General features: G+C 31.6%; 1 protein-coding gene across 6 annotated transcripts in view; it reads left to right on the plus strand.

Moving 5' to 3' along the window:
• LOC145256384 (mitogen-activated protein kinase kinase kinase kinase 5-like) overlaps positions 1 to 19,593 on the plus strand; it is a 662,642-nt gene that overhangs the window by 326,143 nt on the left and 316,906 nt on the right. For all 6 annotated transcript variants that reach the window (XM_080115226.1, XM_080115224.1, XM_080115227.1 and 3 more), the window contains exons 5-9: positions 8,503 to 8,606; positions 9,754 to 9,796; positions 12,323 to 12,395; positions 13,977 to 14,108; positions 16,407 to 16,469. In XM_080115226.1, the coding sequence (XP_079971352.1) occupies positions 8,503 to 8,606; positions 9,754 to 9,796; positions 12,323 to 12,395; positions 13,977 to 14,108; positions 16,407 to 16,469 (415 nt within the window). The remainder of the gene's footprint in view (positions 1 to 8,502; positions 8,607 to 9,753; positions 9,797 to 12,322; positions 12,396 to 13,976; positions 14,109 to 16,406; positions 16,470 to 19,593) is intronic.

Raw genomic sequence — 19,593 nt, forward strand, 5'->3', positions numbered from 1 at the left:
TCATTATTTTCATGGCAGGTGCTCGTCTGAACTCCAATCCCTGGTCCCCCCCTCGCCAATCTTTCACGAAAAACACCCGTCTAGCTGAATCCACTGTGAAAAATTTCCCCCACTCTATATCTGTGCCTAAATCAAAACGCGGATTCCATGAACAAAGCTTCTTTCTTAGAACTGCACACCTGTGGAACTCTGTTCCGTCTGCCTGCTTCACTCCGGACTACAACTTGGATGTCTTCAAGTCCAATGTTAACAAATTCCTAATGAACCGCCCCCCTAATTAAACACTTCATCAAATCTCCACACTAACGTAATGTAATTGCAATAACCCTTATCCCTGAGTGGCTTCCGGGCCTTGATAAGTGGTGATCACTGTGTAAAAAAAAAAAAAAATCCGCTAAAAAAGACAAAAAGAAAAAAATATAAAGAGATGGGGCGGTAAATTGTACCAACCGGTAGTTAACAAAAAAAACTTATAGAATTTAATTTTTGAAACCAATGTATAAAAGTTTACATAATGAAATGCAAATGTGCATTTTCTTTTGAATTTTTTTTTTTTGGTTGACTGTGTTCAATTCACACATGGTTGATGCGGTTCAATATTGCTAAACTATAAGTCTTAAGTAAAATTCTATTCATAAATACTTTTTAAAATGAAATTATTTAATTAATCGTAAATATTATTTAGACATAAAAATTGATTACAAAACCTTTTAAAAATATATATATTAATTTCTTTTTCGTTCAGCAAAAAACTGCGCAAAACACTTTTAATTTTCAATTTAAAATTCTAGAAAAAAGATTATATTATTCTGCTTTTAATATAATCAAATTCAGGGTTTTATCTTTCTGGAGAAAAAAATTAAAAAAATGGATTTTATTTCAATGAAATTAAAAAAAAAAAACTTTACTGAATTGAATTAATTACCCTTAAATTAACGAAGGGGTTATTTAATAACTTTAGGTTTGGAAGAGATAGGTATGGGGTCGATTGTTTGGAAACATCAAAAGAAGCCGACAACTGTCAAAACTTTGCGAAATAATACAACGTGATCAATTTCATTTTAGAGATATTTCTTTCAAAAGCCTTCTTTTAAAAAAAGAAAAAAAGTACATTGTTCTCTTAAACCTTTTACTGTTTAAATAGTTTGACTTTGCTCGTTTTATTTTAAGAAAATATAAGTTGAAAAAGCATTTTCATTCACTATTAGAAGATTTGTCAGTAAAAAAAAAAAACAATCGCCAAAAAGATAAGCGTTTTTTTTTTATTTTTACTCACAATGTAGAGCCCTGCATACTTCTTTTCAAGTTAACTCTTTTGTAGTTTTGATTACAATAGATCTGAATGAATGAATCTTGTAAGGGAGGGGCACTAAGCATTGCCCTGTTAATAATGAATTTCTTTGGTTTCTTTTTATAACATGCTACATTTCTCTCTTGCGGTTAGAAATATCAGGAATTTTTTTTCTTTTTTTCAACATCAGACTAAAAGAATCGTAATGAAGGAATCGGAAAATTAAGGTATTTTTTAACGATGCGATTCCGATTCCGATACCTCCCAAAATACACGATTCTTACGATTAACGATTCCGATTCCGATTAATCGTCCCACCACTATATACAACACATATTTGAAATAATTTTACCTTTGCAAGGATGGTGAATATACAACACATACTTAAACTAATTTTACCTACACTAAGACGGGTAATTTAAATAGATGTATAAAACAATTTCACAAACTTTTTTTACCCCAAAACGGACATTACTTTCTCTAATTTTACCCCTAAAAGAAAACTCAATAGCACGTTTAAAATTAACATAATCATGCTTCTTCCTACCCACTACTACAACCATCACATCATTCCTGGATGAGTACATAAAACATTTTAACAAATATAGATCACCCCCTATAGAAACTGGCCAAGGAAACTTTCATAGAAAACCAACAATATATATGTATTATTCTAATTGTGAGATCATTAACTGTTTAAGCCATATCTGGAATCGACTTCACAAATGAAGTAATTTTGAGATAGAAAATTGTTTAAGCCATTTCCGGTATAAACTTTATATTTCACCACCCTCATTTAATCCAGGGCGACGCTGATTATTCTGCTAATATATATTTGCCTCTATCTCATTCAATCCCGGGCAACGCCAGGAATTTTGCTTATGTATATTTTATTTCCATCAATCTCCTTCAATCCCAGGCGACGCCGGGGATATTGCAAATAAATTATCTCACGTATCTCATGCAAGCTTGAGTAATGCCGGATATTCTGCTTTTGTATAAGTGCAGCTATCTAATACAATCCTGGTCGACGCCAAGTATTCGTCTATTCTGTATATGTACCTATATCATTTAATCCCAGGCAATGCCAGGTATTCTGTTAGTATTTATCTGCACCTGCATTATTAAATCCCATTTATTTCCATCAATCTCATTCAATACGGGGCGATGCAGGGTAGTCTGCTAATATATATTTCCACCTATCTTATTCAATGCCAAGCAACGCCAGGCATTTTGCTAATATATATTCTAACCTATTTCATTTGATCCCAGGCAACGCCAAATGTTCTGCTAGTATATATCTCAATCAATCCAATGAAATCCTGGGTGCCGCAAGGTATTCTGTTAGTATATATTTCAATCAATCTAATTCAATCCAAGGCAACGCCAGGTATTCTGCTAATATATATTTGCATATATCTCATTAGATCCCAGGCGCCCGTGCATTCTGCTTGCATATATTTGCATGTATCTCATTCAATTCCGGAGGATTCCGGATAATCTGTAAGTATATATGTAGACGTATGTCGTTGAATCCCATAATTCTTGGATATGTTACAAATTTCCACAATCATTTTTCATAATTAAACCTACATATCTTTCCACTCTTACTAAAATAATAACTTTGATACATTTCACATGTAGTCATTTTTCATAATTCTTGGATATGTTACTAATTTCAACAATCATTTTTAATGATTTAACCAACATAATCGCGCCTTTCTTACTAAAATATCAACCTTGAGACATTGTCTGGCTGGTTATTTCATTACAAACACACCAATCAAATAACTCACATTTCAACACTTTTCATAATTCTTGGATATGTTACTAATTTTGACAATCATGTTTCATGAGTTAAGCCACATTATCGCACATCTCTTACTAAAATAATAACTTTGAGACATTGTCTAACTGGTTCTTTCATTACACACACACTAATTAAATAACTCATATTTCATCATTTTCATAATTCTTGGATAGGTTACTAATTTCAACAATAATTTTTCTTGATTTAACCCAAAGTATAGCCCCATTCTCACTAAAATAAAAACTTTGATACATAATCTGGGCTGTCTATTTCATTACGAACACACCAATCAAATAACACAAATTTCATCATTTTTCGTAATTCTTGGATACGTTACTAATTTCCACAATCATTTTTTATGATTTAACCCACATAATACACCCCCTCTTTCTAAAATAATAAATTTGAGACTTTATCTTGGCTGTTTGTTTCATTATAACACACAAATCAAAAAACTTTTATTTCATCACTTTTCATAATTCTTGGATATGTTAATAATTTCGACCATCATTTTTCATGATTTAACGCACATAATCCCCTTCCTCTTACTAAATAACTTTGCTATATCGATCTACATAAAGCATTTTGTATTCACAAGTAGTCACCCATCTGATAATGACCAGACTCCATGTTGCTTAACTTTAGTGATCTGCATAAATCATTTGGTAATCCCAAGTAGTCACCCATCTTAGAATGACCAACCTCATTGTTGGTTAACTTTGGTGATCTACATATAGACTTTTGTATTCCCAAGAAGTCACCGATCTGATAATGACCAGACTTCATGTTGCTTAATTTTAGTGATCTGCATGAATCCCAAGTCGTCACCCATCATAGAATGACCAACCTCATTGTTGCTTAACTTTGGTTAAGCAACAATAAAGCATTTTGTATAACCCCGTGGGCACTCATCTGATAATGACCAAAACAATGTTGCTTAACTTTGTTGAGTGACAGAAAGCATTTTGCATTCCCAAGTAGTTACCCATCTGATTACGACCAGACTCCATATTGCTTAACTTTGTTGATCTACATAAAGCATTGGGTATTTGCAAGTAGTAACCCATCTGATAATGACCAGGCTACATGTTGCTTAACTTTAGTGATCTACATAAGGCATTTTGTATTCCCAAATAGTCACCCATCTGATAAGGACACAGCTATATGTTGCTTAACTTTAGGTATATACATAAAGCATTTGGTATTTCCAAGTATTCATCCATCTGATAATTACCAAGACAATGTTGCTGAACTTTGGTGATCTATACAAAGCATTTGGTATTCCCAAGTTTTCACTCATTTGTTAATGAGAAAGAATATGTTGCTTAACTTGGTCTACATAAAGCATTTTGTATTCCCAAGTAGTCACCCATCTGATAATGACCAAGACAATGTTGCTTTACTTTGATGATTTACATAAAGCAGTTGTTATTCCCAAATAGTCACCAATCCGATAATGACCAAGACAATGTTGCTTAACTTTGGTGATCTACATAAAGCAGTTGTTATTCCCAAATAGTCCCCAATCTGATAATGGCCAGATTCCATGTTACTTTGATGATCTCTGTAAAGCATTTGGTATTCCCAAGTAGTCACCCATATGATAATAACAAGACTCAATGTTGCTTAACTTTAGTGATACACGTACATTATTCTTTATTCCCAAGTAGCACCTATCTGAAATGACCAAGACAATGTTGCTTAACTTTGGTGATCTACAAAAAGCATTTGGGATTCCCAAGTAGTCACGCACATGATAATGACCAAGACAATGTTGCTTTACCTTGGTTATCTACATAAAGCATTTTGTATTTCCAAGTAGTCACCCATTTGTTAATGACCAAGGACATGTTGCTTAACTTTAGAGATCTATACAAACCATTTGGTATTCCCAAGTAGTCACGCATCTGATAATGACCAAGACAATGTTTCTTAACTTTGGTGAGCTACGTAAAGCATTTTGTATTCCCAAGTAGTCACCCATTTGATAATAACCAAAACAATGTTACTTAACTTTGGTGATCTACATGAAGCATTTGGTATTCCCAAGTAGTAACCCATCATCAAAATTGTCAAATTGGACCTGTAGTGCAGAAGCACCTTCAAAATTATCAAGTCCGACCCATACTGCAGAAGACCTTCAAAATTGTCAAATCGGACCTATACTGCACAAGCACCTATACAACAGAAGCACCTTCAAAATTTTTCAAATCGGACCTATACTGCACAAGCTCTTTTACAATTGTCAAATCGGATCTATAATGCACAAGCACCTTCACAATTATCAAATGCGACCTATACTGCACAAGCACCTTCAAAATTGTAAATTCGTGACCAGACACGCACACACACAGACAGACAGACAGACAGACATTCAGCTTTATATTATAGATATATAGATTATAGAGAGAGTATATATAAATACTTTCCTTTTTTTCCTTGCTAACCTCTCTCTCTTTCTCTCTCTCTTTCTTTCTCTAATTCTAGCCATCAGTCAGTCTGACGCTGTTAGAAATAAAGAGTAGTAATACTTTTAGCAGACAGTTATTAAATGTTATGTTATGGTAGTATAAATAGTAGCTCGGTTGGAAAACTCTTAAGGATCGATTTTGTAAAAAAGATTTTTTTTTTTTTTTTAAATCGATATATCAAATTATATAAAATAATAACTGAAATGAAACAGAAGAACATGGAGATTATTATTACTATTCCAAAGGAATTCATTAAATATTTGGTGAGGAAATTAAAAATTTGCTTTTTCAAGCAGTACCTATGGCGTCATTACTCTTTAATAGTCTGCAAGTAACATTTTATTTGTCGAGCAGTTACTTGCTCGACTAATATATATATATATATATATATATATATATATATATATATATATATATATATATATATTTTCTTACTTTTCAGAGCCCAGTGAAAAACACAGCCATCATTTGCCAAATAGCAAACTTAGACTCTTTTTCTTTTCAACGCCTTTCATTTTACGGTAGCTAGAAAAACATAACTCACGTCCAGTGAAACCCAGAATCTTCTTTTTTTTTTTTTTTTCCTCCTTTTCTCTCCCGCTTTTCCCTTTTTTCTTTCTGGCTACTGCTGGTGTTCCCTATGTGACCTTTGCATGGCCTTACATCGATTCTAAAAATAGCTTAACTCCAGCAGCGTCGCTGTTGTTTAGTTTCTTTCTGCCATGGACTTATGTCCACTCTTGTGTCTTATTTTTCTTCCCCCTTCCCCCCCCCCCCCCGGCCTTCTCCAGGCCCAAGACTGACAAGCTGTAGGACCAGACGAAATCCATTATGAATTCTTACAAGTTGTAAGAATTTTTAATGGATTTTGTCTGGTCCTTACAAAATCAATAAAATTATTAAGAATTTACAACAAATTATGGACAGAAGGCAAATTCCAGGACTTATGGAGACAAACTACAATAATAGCAAACCCTAAACCAGGAAAAGACAATTTGAACCTGCAAAACTACTGACCAATCTCATTAACTGGAAAGGATAGTAAACAACAGACTTGTTTAGTATCTAGAATCCAACAACCTTATTTCTAACCTACAATGTGATTTCCATAATAAAAGAAGCACAATTGATCACCTAACTCTAATGTAGTTATATAAGACTTTGATTAGATCAAAACTAGACTATGGCAGTTTCATATACCGATCAACCAGAAAATCCTACCTAAAGACTTTAGATTCAATATGCCATGGAGGTTTGAGATTAACACTTGGTGCTTTTAGAATGCTCCCAGTCGAAAGTCTTAATGCAGAGGCTAACAACATTCCTGAAAATATAAGGAATTACAAACTGGGTAACCGATACTACACTAAATTAAAAGCACATCGAAGTAATCCAGCATTTGAAGCTACATTCAATCCAAAATATAAAGAGTCATTCGAAGCAAAAAGAAAAGCCGTAAAGCCCCTTAGTCTTAGTGTGGAAACAATTCTACAGGAATCAGAAATGGCTACAGAAATTATCCAAGAACACATACTGACTGAAACCCCACCTTGGATTCTCAAAAAAAAAATAATAATAATACTAACATTAAATGAACTCCCAAAAGCAAAAACGCATCCTAATACCTACCAAGAGAAAACCTGTGATATCCTGAAATACCCTGACCATTTACATTTTCACTGATGGTTCCAAAGACCACAGAAGAGTGGTGTGTTCTGCTGTATGGAATGAAACAACCCTAAAAAAGGGCCCTTCTAACAGAAAGCTCTATTTTTACTGCTGAAACATGTGCCATCAACCTAGCACTCAACATTTTAGAACAAAATAAACATAAAAAAAATCCTAATACTCTCAGATTCACTTTCTGTACTAACATCACTAAATAACAAAAAACTTGAAAATTCTCTAATCATTAAACTCCTAAACAGAATTGACTCATTATCTAAACACAAAAAAATAATTATATGCTTGCTCCCAAGCCACATTGAAATAAAACAAAATGAAAAGGCCGACTTAGCAGCCAAATCAGCACTAAACCTGAACCCTGAAACAATAAACATTCCATATATTGACTTTAAACCCAAAATCAATCAACTATTTTATGCAAAATAGCAACAATAATGGAACAACAACACAAATAAAAAATTATACTAAGTTAAACTCATTCTGGAAGAATGGAAATCAACTACTAGAATATCAAGAAAGGAACAAGTTGCTATATCCAGAATTCATATTGGTCATACAAAAGTCACACACTCCTACAGAGTAACAACCACAATGCGCATCCTGTCAAAAAATTTGCACAATCAAACACATTTTCGTGGAATATAGAGCTATTGATAATGCCAGAAAATATCTTAAATCCAACAATATGAAGAACATCTTCAAAAACAACTGCCTGGATCAAATTCTTTCCTTTTTGAGAGTAACAAGCTTTTTTTCAAAAATCTAAAACAAAAACAAAAAAAAAAATTTTTTTCTATAAAACAACCCAAGTAAACCCTATGAATAAATATTCAAAAACATAAAGACCTTTTTTTTCAACTACTAGATTTGGCATTAAATAACAAAAAGAATTAATATTCCGTTAAACAAAAATAAACAAACAAAATGACTTCAATGAAAACATTGTTTGCACTAAAATGAATATTTTAAAATCAGATTAAATGTCATCTTGACACAAAACTACTTTTGTTACAAGGGAAAATATTTCCCTACAAGATTTGGACTCTTCTTACAATGAAAATATAAAAATATAGCTGACACCAATAGTTTTACAAATGAACTAAAATCTTTTTATAGTTCTTATTACTATATATTTTCTATAACCATTTTGGATTTTAATTTTGATTTTGATAAATATAGTTAAAATACTTTTTCTGTTTTGTGCAATTCAAAATGGAGTTCTTTACTTTTATCCTTTCTTTTAGTCACTGGTCCCCTGAATGAAACCCAGATTGCTTTTGTGTGCAAAGAGACACTCCGTGGCTTAGAATATTTGCATAGCCGTGGGAAAATGCATAGAGATATTAAGGTAAGTGTATTTCTGTTTTCCTTTTTTTGTCTTATTATTCGTAACTGTATTTTTATCTTAAAAAATTAACAATAGTTATTTTTATGGCAGGGAGAAATTGGAAAATATTAGGATTTATTAATTTACTAGCAAGGAGACCTAATGTTGCCCAAGGTTGATAGATGATCAATCAATGTTCTACTTTGCTATAATTTTATCATTGAAATTTGTCAAATCACCCATTTTTAATCAACTCAATTGGTTGGCTACTCTAGTCGGGACCTATCGTGGTGTATTGTTAGGAAGCTTCGCATGACTTAGTCCACAATACATTGTAGTCTACATTACATTGTAGAGAACCTACTGTTGATTTTATAAAATTATTTTTATATAATCGTTTGAATTAAAGTTTAATATGCAAAAGTATCAAGTATCATGATTCAGTTGTGCTCTAAACAGAAATATTTATTGGGAACGCACCCACGTTTTATCAAATAACCTACTGTTGATTTTATACACTGGGACATTATGCTTGTGCGATGATATAACTTCTCGAATGGAATTGTGATGTTAGGCTGTATAAGGTGTTAACTTTGGTTAAAATCGGACTTTTGTCTTTAATCGGATTTTTTCGATTATTGATTTTTGATATTTATTGGCATTCCGATAGAAAACTTATCTAAGAATACTCCCAAACATATCAAGTAAGTACATTTGTGCGAAATAAAAAAAGGAAAAATCCAGCAGGCGTTGGCGTCTATAAGGAATTAACTCACAGAAAGTGTTTTTATGTATAAATAGAGATAAGAGAAGAATGAGAGGTGATTAATGTAAACTTTCTAACTAACATCATTCGCAACCATAGTGGACATATCTTTGATATTTCAACTCAATTTTCAGATTTCCAAACTAGATCTGTTAGTCAATTTCTTTGTTAACTGACAAAAGTTTGAGTGAAAAGACAACTGGGTTCATACATATCCTAAGTGCATTAATAAATATGATAACATTTGGTTCACATTTTGCAAAATTAGTTAATAGAGAAAAGTCGCAATGGCAAGACAAAAAGTATAGAAAATTTGAAAGAATGTTTGAATGCTTTATGTGATTGAATAGATTTATAAATGAAAAAATATTTTTTTCAAACAATATTTTCTTTCTTCTTTAGGGTGCTAATATTCTGCTCACTGAAGAAGGTGATATTAAGTTAGGTAAGTTTTTGCTATTTACAATGCTCCAGCATTTGATGAATGGTAAGCAGCTGATTTGATCATGATTCTTCTGTCATAACACTGGAATGGTTAGTTCTGTTGCATTTCTTATTTATTTGTTCTATGGCAGACATGTTACACTGAAGGAATATTCTTTCACTGAAGCTTTTGTATTTAACTGATTAAAAATTATGTGGCATATACAATGCGTTTTATTTCAAGAAATGTATTTTCTACAAAATGCATGAAAAATTCGCTTTTTTTATGCTATTGAGATATCATTGGGTAAAGAAGGAATGGCCATTAAGAAAGAATTCGATGCCTGATGATAAAAAACATTAATATTGCATATAAGACTTGGTGCAATTTGTCAACGCTCTTCATCACAGTGGAAATTGCCTCAGCTATATATGTTCAACTTTTCAGCTTTCAGTGGTGAAAAGAAAGATTTTGAAATATTGGAAGAGCTAAAAAAACTATTTCTTGGGTATCTACACCAATACAATGTTACAATATAAATGTGGAATAAGCTAGAGCTTCAAATGAATGTTTCTTGTGTGGTGAATATTGAAAATATTAACAACTACTAACATATTATAAAGGTGCTCTTAATTACTAGCACAACTTTCCAAAGAATCTGAATGAGCAAGAGGAGTACTTTCATCAAAGTATAAAAAAAATCATGGAAGAACATTACTGAACTAGATTCAACATGCTAAGCATGATGACATGTTATTGCTGCACTTTCATGAGAGATGTTCTTACAGCTGAACATGAAAAAGCAATGACATTTATTCTATAGATTATTACTGCTGGAATAGACTTTTTGTATATTTATTTTTCCCATCTATATATAAAAAAAACTTCTATAAACTTTTTTTCTATTTGTATTTACTTTATGCTGGATGAATTGTCAAAATGTATGCTTTTTTTGTGCAGTGGCAGCTACACAAGTTAAAGTGAAGCATTGAGGAGAGTGAGGATTTGCTATAATACTTCCATGTGGGAACATGTGCGTCAATGCCTGCTTTGCATTATTCAGTTATCTTTGGCAGTCCTTTAAAAATCAGTGTTAATGAAGTAGTGCAACAAACTCTGGTATTACCAAATGCTGTGGCAAAGGTTGGATCTCAGGTCACACTATTGATTTCACAAAACAAGCCTGTTCTGGAACTGATGACTTCACTGCGAGACTGCCTATTTCATTCAGAATCAATGCAGATTTTGTCTAGTGGAGATGCACTGACCAAATCTTTACTCTCCATAACGTACTTGAGCATCGTTGATGCGTTTGGCCTGTTGATCGTGGAGCTCTTGGGCAAATTTTGCAGCCAGACGGTGTCCTATCCAAATACATCAATCTGCTTAAAGCCTCCAATCATCCAAGGATTTGTGCTTATGGCAAGGAATCACAATTTTTCTACATTCAGTTTTGGGTTTGTTATAGATGTGTTTTGTCAACAACCCTGTATGTATATATATATATTAATTATGATTCTCCTAGTGATTGGTTTACCTCCAGGAAATTGGTAAGCTTTCCCAGTGTCCCTGTAGGCCATGATTTTCAACTCTCAGATCTTGATTATGCAAACGATTGTCATATTGATGTCCAATCTGTGATAAACGAGATGTAGTTTTAGATGCTCAAATGAAGCTTTTGATTGCTGATTTCCTCCCAGATGAATTTTTTTTTTTTTTTACAATGTGGTCACCACTTATCAAGGCTCGGAAGCCACTCAAGGATAAGGCATGAAATCAAATTTGGTACTAGAATTCTGTATATATCAAGTTCTAGTACTCATATTTTTTATGTTCGTTGATAGGAATTCATTTCAAATGGTAGTCCGTTCTTGTTGCAACATATCCTCTCTGAAAATCCTCTTCTTGAAATGTTTTCATTGGTTCGATCATGTTCTTCCTCATCATCCAGATGATTTCATCTACAATCATTGAAACAGCCTCTCTTCAGTGTTGGCAAAAACGATGGAGAGGTCAGCTGAAAAACCTGGTTCAGAACAGTGAAACATAAGCTGATCTTAGGCTTTTCATGGCGTCCTCCACAAGAACTGTGGTTAGATAACTCATATCTGCTACTGTGGTGGATGGGTACATCTGGTCATCATTCATTCGGGGTGTAGTAAATTCTCTGGATGCAGCTGGCCCAACCGCTCAAGGGTGAATGTAGAAGCAAGTACAATCAAGTTCCCACACACACTTATGCGTTCAATAACTTTTTTTCTTTCAGAATAGCTACATTTGTTTATATTATGTGTTTCAATTATTTTTCATATTTTGAAATATGATTATTCACTTTTATGATTCTCCTAATTACATAAGACATTAGTGTGCCCTGGTAAATAGGTTGGGAACATCTGTCATAACACAAAAAGTACAACTATAAAATTAATAAAGTGATCGAGTTGATTCTAAATTATTGGACAGTGTGAAAGGTCTGCCTCAAAAACCATTTCTGTAAAATCAATGAAAAAAATTTAAATTGAAGCCATTTTTCCTCCTAATTTTCAGCTGATTTTGGTGTGTCTGCTCAAATCACAGTTACGATGTGTAAAAGAAAATCCTTTATTGGCACTCCTTATTGGTAAGTAAAACATTTTCATTTTTTCAATTCCTTTAGATACTATCAGTTTTATTGCAGTTTTAAGCCATTTAAAACATACTGTTTTACATATCATATTTTTTCAGCCCCGTAAGTAATAATAAAAACTGTTTTATTTAATAATAGTATGATAGGTATTGAGAAAAAATGATATACTTAAAAATTAATCTTTTATGAGACATTTAAAACCATCCATTTACATTTATTTTAAGTTTTTCTAAAGAAAATCTAAAATTTATGAAAAAATGCAATTGCTATTAATACTGAACACAATTTAACATATTTTGCTGGAATTTGTTTTGGCTTGGGAGTATGTTCCTTGAATTATATAATATCTACAATAAAACACATGAGAGGTAATTGACAACAATACAGAGATGCATTGGATATATTTAAAACAAGTAATTTAATGCTTCAGAGCAACAGAAATAGAATTCAATGAAAATGTTTTTTCTTTCCACTGAAATCGAACATAATCTGTAAGTTAAAACATATTTACATTAAAGTTCACTTATTTGTAGATCTTTTCAATCAACAGGACACCATATTTACTTAATGATATCTTTTTCTTTCTCTGTATTTTTTTATCTTAGCATCAGTCTCAAAAACTTTTTCTTGATTTTTTTTTTTTTTTTGTTTCTTCTAAAATCGTCTTTTTTTACAGTCTCCACAGCATTTCAGTCTTAAAATCTCTTGACTTGTCTCCCCAAAATTTAGCATGTGAAACATAAGTATCATTTGCTGTTTCCAACACTCTTGCCTTTTACCCTTCATCATGAACTATGCTATTAAAAATAAGAAGAAAGTATATCTTCAAGCATAATTATTGTTTTTTTTAACTTCTAACTCTTAAAATAATTCAAGATAATTTTAATTTAAAGGGTTGAAAAACAAAACTATGCAAACATGTGTCCACTAAGCAACAGCATTAAATATATTATCAAAATGCCTAAAAAACAACCCATTGTAAACTGAAATGAACAAGTCCACTTATAGCGACTACAAAAATTTTAAATGGAACCCTGTACTTGTCAAACGCATGACATCTACACTAACCCTTTCCCTCTCTCTCTCTCCCTCTTTCCCTTATACCTTGCTGAACAAGCAAAAAGCAGTCAAAATTTAAAACCTAAAAATTGAAACTCCACCCCCCTCTCCTTACCCCTCTTTTTTTTCTTTACCATCCTCTCTCCACCTCCCCCTCCCTATATCCATATATCTCCACCCACGCCTACCTGAATCTGCTACCCCCCTCACACACACAATACAATCTAATGTATTTTAACCTTCAAAACTGAAATATTGTCAATACCCGTTTCTCTCCCTCTTATTATCTCTTACTCCCCCACCCTTTTCCTTTTTTTTTTTTTTTTTTTTTTTTTCCGTATTTCTTCTAAAACACTTCTACCTAATACTAACAACCATTTCTGTAAGTTCTGACGAGGCTGTTGGATCGTAAACATGGTCCAACATCCGAAACATATGTAACCAAACAGATAAAACGGTAATAAAAAAATAGAACATATTATACATGTGCACACAAACTCTTCTCCCTTAATACAGGATGGCACCAGAAGTGGCAGCAGTTGAGAGGAAAGGCGGCTACAATCAGCAGTGTGATATTTGGGCTGTTGGAATTACAGCCATAGAATTGGCTGAATTGCAACCCCCCATGTTTGACCTTCATCCTATGAGGTGAGTTTGTAGTTTGGCTTCTTGTCTGTAATTGGAACTGTGTACACTTTCATGTTTTGTTTTTTTCCTTCATTCTGGAACATCACATTTCCACTGATCAGTTTTACTACAAACAATACTCTTCAAAAAGAAATATGTGCAAAGTATGTGTAATCTTAGCTTATCTCACACATCCAAAAGTTTTAAAGATTAAAACACTAAATAATATTGGTTAGATAAGTGAAGTAGAAAAACTTCCACTTGGAAATAAAGATGAACTCAAAGATTCTGAAGATGTATCCATTCAATCTGTGCATTTAATGATAAAAATGCTATTGCAAACAAGCATAACCAACACATAGACAAAGCCTCTTGTAGAGATGCAAGGCCGCACAAAAAAAAAGTATTTAACCTTTTATAAACTGTAATTCTTATTTCAATGAAGAAAGTTATGTTTTGTTAGCATTTTCTGCTAGGTACTTACCTCCCCACAAGGGCAAAGTTAGACACAAGATTGGTTGTTAATGAAGAGAAAATCCTTTTATATGGCATAGAACTAACAGCCTTAGTAAAATCAATGTATACAACATCCACCCATGATTTGCTATCTATGGATTGAGTTAAATCCTTAGGAAACTATAAACTGATCACAACTGAAGTTAGGGATATATCTGAATTGCAAGGCTATGAGAGTTCCAGAGGTTTTCTCTGACACAGGATTCCATCTGTTTGACACTAGAGCTAGTAAGACTGACTGGGAGATAGTTGAAGTGTAGTCACCATTTTTGATCAGGGGAATGACACTAGTCATTTTCCACTGCACTATTTATGAAGAGAAAGTTGGTGCAAAAGTACTCAGATCGGAGAAGTAAGTACATAACAGCATTAAGACAAAAGGAAGCAGGGTTGCACTTCACATTAACGTGATGCTAGACAGTATTGTAAATATAAATTCTATAACTGTTACTGAATTTGCTGTTTGAGATAGTAATAATTAAAATGTCTATGTAATATGTAGCAATAAGTTGATTTGTATTTTCAATGATCTGATTGTGTGGAAAAAAACAACTGAGGAAGTGCAGTCTCTGCTTTAAATGCACATTGTTCCAGAACACTGTGCGGTCGGGATTTATACTTTCCAAAATAAAGCACTGCTTTTTGTGTTACTGGCTTGAGATTGTTAAGATTGATTTTTTTTTTATTTTAGTTTTATTTTTTCTGTGTGTGTGTGTGTGCGTTATGCAATTCGCATTCAGCATTTCAATATTCTTTCCTAGAAAATTGGATTATTAATGTTTCTCAAATTACATTTTCTTTTCTTGTGTGATGCATTGATGTAGCACAAGCTCTCCATATTAAATTCTGATTGTTTTGCAGTACAACGTTTTCATCACTGAGTTATGTAGCAGTATGAGTTTCAATCTGTTTTCTTCCAATCAAAACAAACAGATGGGAGATAGTTCAGGATACTGTGCACAAGAGTGTGATTAGCATGGTTAGGATCACCAAAACATTCCTCAGCAGTAATACAAATGTTTCAGAAGTAGTGGTGAATAATAAATCCAAAGTTTTGTTAGCAAGTAACTTGTTGAGATCAGTTTTAGTGCAGATTAAGAAAATCACTTACACTCTGAAAGGCGTACCAATTGATTTCAGGATGATTGAAGTCACATGAAGGATTATTGCAATGAACACACTTTTTAATAGTATCTCTGAAGATATAAGCCTGTGTTTCTGGGGGAGGTGAAATAGCAAAAATGTGACAAAACCATTTAACTATTGACATGCTTGTATATCACAGGAAAATACTTTGATTCCAATCAACATGCAAAGTGTCTCTGAATGTTGATTACACTGAATATCATTTGATATTTGTTCACCTTCTCTTTACTAGTTCTTTTTATTATTATTTTTTAGCTAATTTGTATGGAACAGATATCAGTGTCAGCTTAACCTTAACACTTTCTTCTTTCTTTACTCTACTCAACTAGAAAAGGGAATATGTATCATTCTGATTATTAGAATTAGTGTTTTATGATGTCAAATTTTAAATTAAAAGGAATATTGATTTTTTTTTTTATTTCTAATCATTTGAATGTGACTTTTTTTGTGAAAAATGTTATTTTCGTGCTCATACTTTTACTATTAAATTGTAAAACTGATGATAATCTGCTTAAGCCATTTTTACAATCCAAATTTTTTAATGTAGTTTAATAAGTTTTTTAAGTCATTTTCAAACAAGAGTTCTTTCTAAGCATATAATACTTTTTTTATAAATATTTTGAATAATATTTTTTTTCTGTTTGAAAACCCTTGCAGGGCATTGTTTTTGATGTCAAAGAGTGGTTTCAAGCCTCCTCAGCTCAAAGATAAAAACAAATGGTATGTATTACCCTCCACCCTTACCCATATGCACACACATTTTTTTTTTTTAGGTTAGACAATTTTTTAACTGTTATTTCTTTTTTATGAATGTAAACAATTCAGACAGCCACAGAAATAATTTTACAGAAACTGTAAAAATAAGTTCTTTTCACAATGTTTGTGTAGGAAATTTGTGTTTGATTTAGTTTTTACAAAAATATTGTTAGATTGCTTTACAAATTTTTGGATGAGAAATTAAAAAAATAATATTTTGCTATGAATAATATCAAAACTGTGAAGATAAGATATAAAAATTATTCAGTTTTTAACTCAATAAAAAAAGGCAGAAAACAAAATTTCGAAATTTGTTATACAAAAAGAATTATAAGTCATTTTTTTTTTAACAAATAATTATAGTAAAGTTTTAAGCTTCAAAAAGTTTGAAAATATTTTGATCTCAAAACTTATTTTCTAGTCAGATTTAATTGTTCTTCTGCAGTTTAGTGCTTCCCAGTCAGAAGAATTTTTATAGACTTCTCTTATTCCAAATCTTATCAGTGTCAATAATTACTTTTCACAAACCATCTTCATAAGTCATTAAATTCTATTTATTCCATTCATTTTCAATCCTCTCATAATATTCATCATCCTTCAACTGTCAATCAGTTAATTTCTTTTAAGTGGCTTTTAGCCTTGATAATGGTGACTCATTATTAAATTAAAAATTTACCTGAAATTTATATTACAGTAAAATCCGATTTATATACAAATCTTGACTCCACTTAGGCTATCAGAAATAATAATTTCTGAGTTGGTTGGAGTTAAAATTTGATTATTGCACTGGATGGAAATATAACATCAATAATTTGACCAATGTAAAAGTTGGTGTTTGAATATATAGCAACCCATTCTTGTTCTTGACATTCGCAAGTAAAAAATATAAGATGATTTTTATCATGGCTACTGAAATTATTTAAATGTTCAACAGATTGACTAAGTGACTTTTCTTTCTTTGTTTTGTTGCTTTAGAGGTTGCGATGAATTGACTGGTTTTATTCTTGTCAAGCAACCATAGAAAACAACTTTCAGCTATTAGTGTTGATCTTTGCTGATTACTTTGAGATATTTCAGTTGGTCTTATTTTGGTTGGTCTTTCAGGGCTTTCAAGCCACTTCCTAAAACCAGTTGTATCTCTTTAATATCCTTACAGAATAATCACCACACTTACCAGTTATGATTTTTTTTATCAGCAGCAGTTTTACACTGACATTATTTTTCTTTCTTTTGTTTTTCATTTTATATAATTCTTTCTTTGATACAGTTTCATAAAAACTTGGCTGTGTCTTTGTTGCAGATGTTTTGCATGTTTCTTTGAAATTCTAAAAATGGGCTGAAAATTAGTTATTATTTCCAACAAAACAGCCACTTGAGCATATTTGAGCTGAAGCACTGATGCATGTTGTTTTGTTTGCATGCTAAAATCTATATCTCCAAAGGCATGCTCGCCTGACGGATTTGTAAGAGGGTATCTGTTCTAGGAAATTCTTGTGTTCCATAAGTGCTGCTTTCCAAAAACTTGTCCAACTGGTGCTAGTGATTAGAAGGAACTTATTTAATATTATGTGCAAAACTTTTAAAATTACTTCATAACTAAACTTGAAAGAAAATCCAATATGCATATATTACAGAACAACTTAACAGAAGTAAAAGGAAAGAGTTTCTTGCAATACTGTGTGTATGTGTGTGTGTGTGTGTGTGTATATATATATATATATATATATATATATATATATATATATACTCAGTTTGATTAAAATAATAATTTAACTAAATGTTCAAGTTACCTGAACATATTTTCAAAGTAAAATTAATTTTTTATTTGTGCTGTGCTTCATGTGACTGCAACTAAAAAAATGTGTATCAAAAAAATAATTTTACTAAATGTCCAAGTAATAATTCTAGGAACTTATGTTCTTTCTAGTATTATCCAGAAAGAAAAATTATTAAATAAACAAGAAATTGATGCATATTTTTTAAATTGTAGGTTTTCATAATTTTTTGTTTTAATGGATATACTCAAAGATATTTTTAACAATTTCTTATATTAAACAATAATGTATAATTAAAGAACCAGTTGACGGTCATTTGCTTTGCTATGTTTTGCACACAACTTAGTGGTATGTTGAGTTATAAATTTTTCATATAAGATTACATTCACTTTTATTTGATGTGCACCTTCATTTATTAGCATAATAATATCACATAATTTATTTGATGTGCACCTTCATGCATAATAATATCACATCAACAGACCAGATAAATAAAGAATAAAATAAAGACAAGATACTTATCTTTTACAAAAATTGCAAATTTCAGGATTTTTAAAATTGAATTTCTTTATTTCATTTAGTTTTTTTTTTTTTTTTTTTTTTTTTTTGATAAACCACTTAAAAGCTCACCGTATTGATGAGCGAGCCCCTCTTTAAAAGGGACTGTCGTGCATTTCAAATTTGAAAAACATGAACATTTTTTTTACATTAAAAATTTTTTTGTCAACTTTTGATTTAATTTGAAGTAGCTTGGAAAAAAAATACAAAAACAAAAAAACAAAAATATTAACACCATAAGAGAAAGAATTGTACAATTATGAAGAGAAATGGCTAGTTTTTGTTTTCTTTTACATGTAAGTTTTATCAAAATAATTTCTTTTTTTACATGTAAATTTTATCAAAATAATTTTGAAAATGAGTTGAAACAATTTGAAAGTGAAGGGAATTTTACTCTATTGACCTGTTTTCACACACAGTTATACTGAATTGTGATACTAAGCATTGTATAGAGATCTGAAAGATAATTATTATCATGTCCAACCTAGAAAGGAAATAACTGATAGTTTCTTGGAGTCAATTTTGTGATAACTTTGTTGAAGAAAATATGGAAATGATGAATCTGTTGTAAATTTGAGTCTTCTTTATCCTACTTTGCTAATAACTGAATGTTCAGAGGAGTTCATTTTAGAATAATCTGACCAGGGACATTAGAAAAAAGATATGTAAAATATATTTTACACTTGAATTGTTTTCAGTATCATTCTTCAAAAGAAATCTTATAGCAGCATGTAATGCATTTTAAAAAAATTCAC

This window comes from Euprymna scolopes, chromosome 32 (genome assembly GCF_053919585.1).
Source record: "Euprymna scolopes isolate OS-2025 chromosome 32, ASM5391958v1, whole genome shotgun sequence".
Lineage (NCBI taxonomy): Eukaryota > Metazoa > Mollusca > Cephalopoda > Sepiida > Sepiolidae > Euprymna > Euprymna scolopes.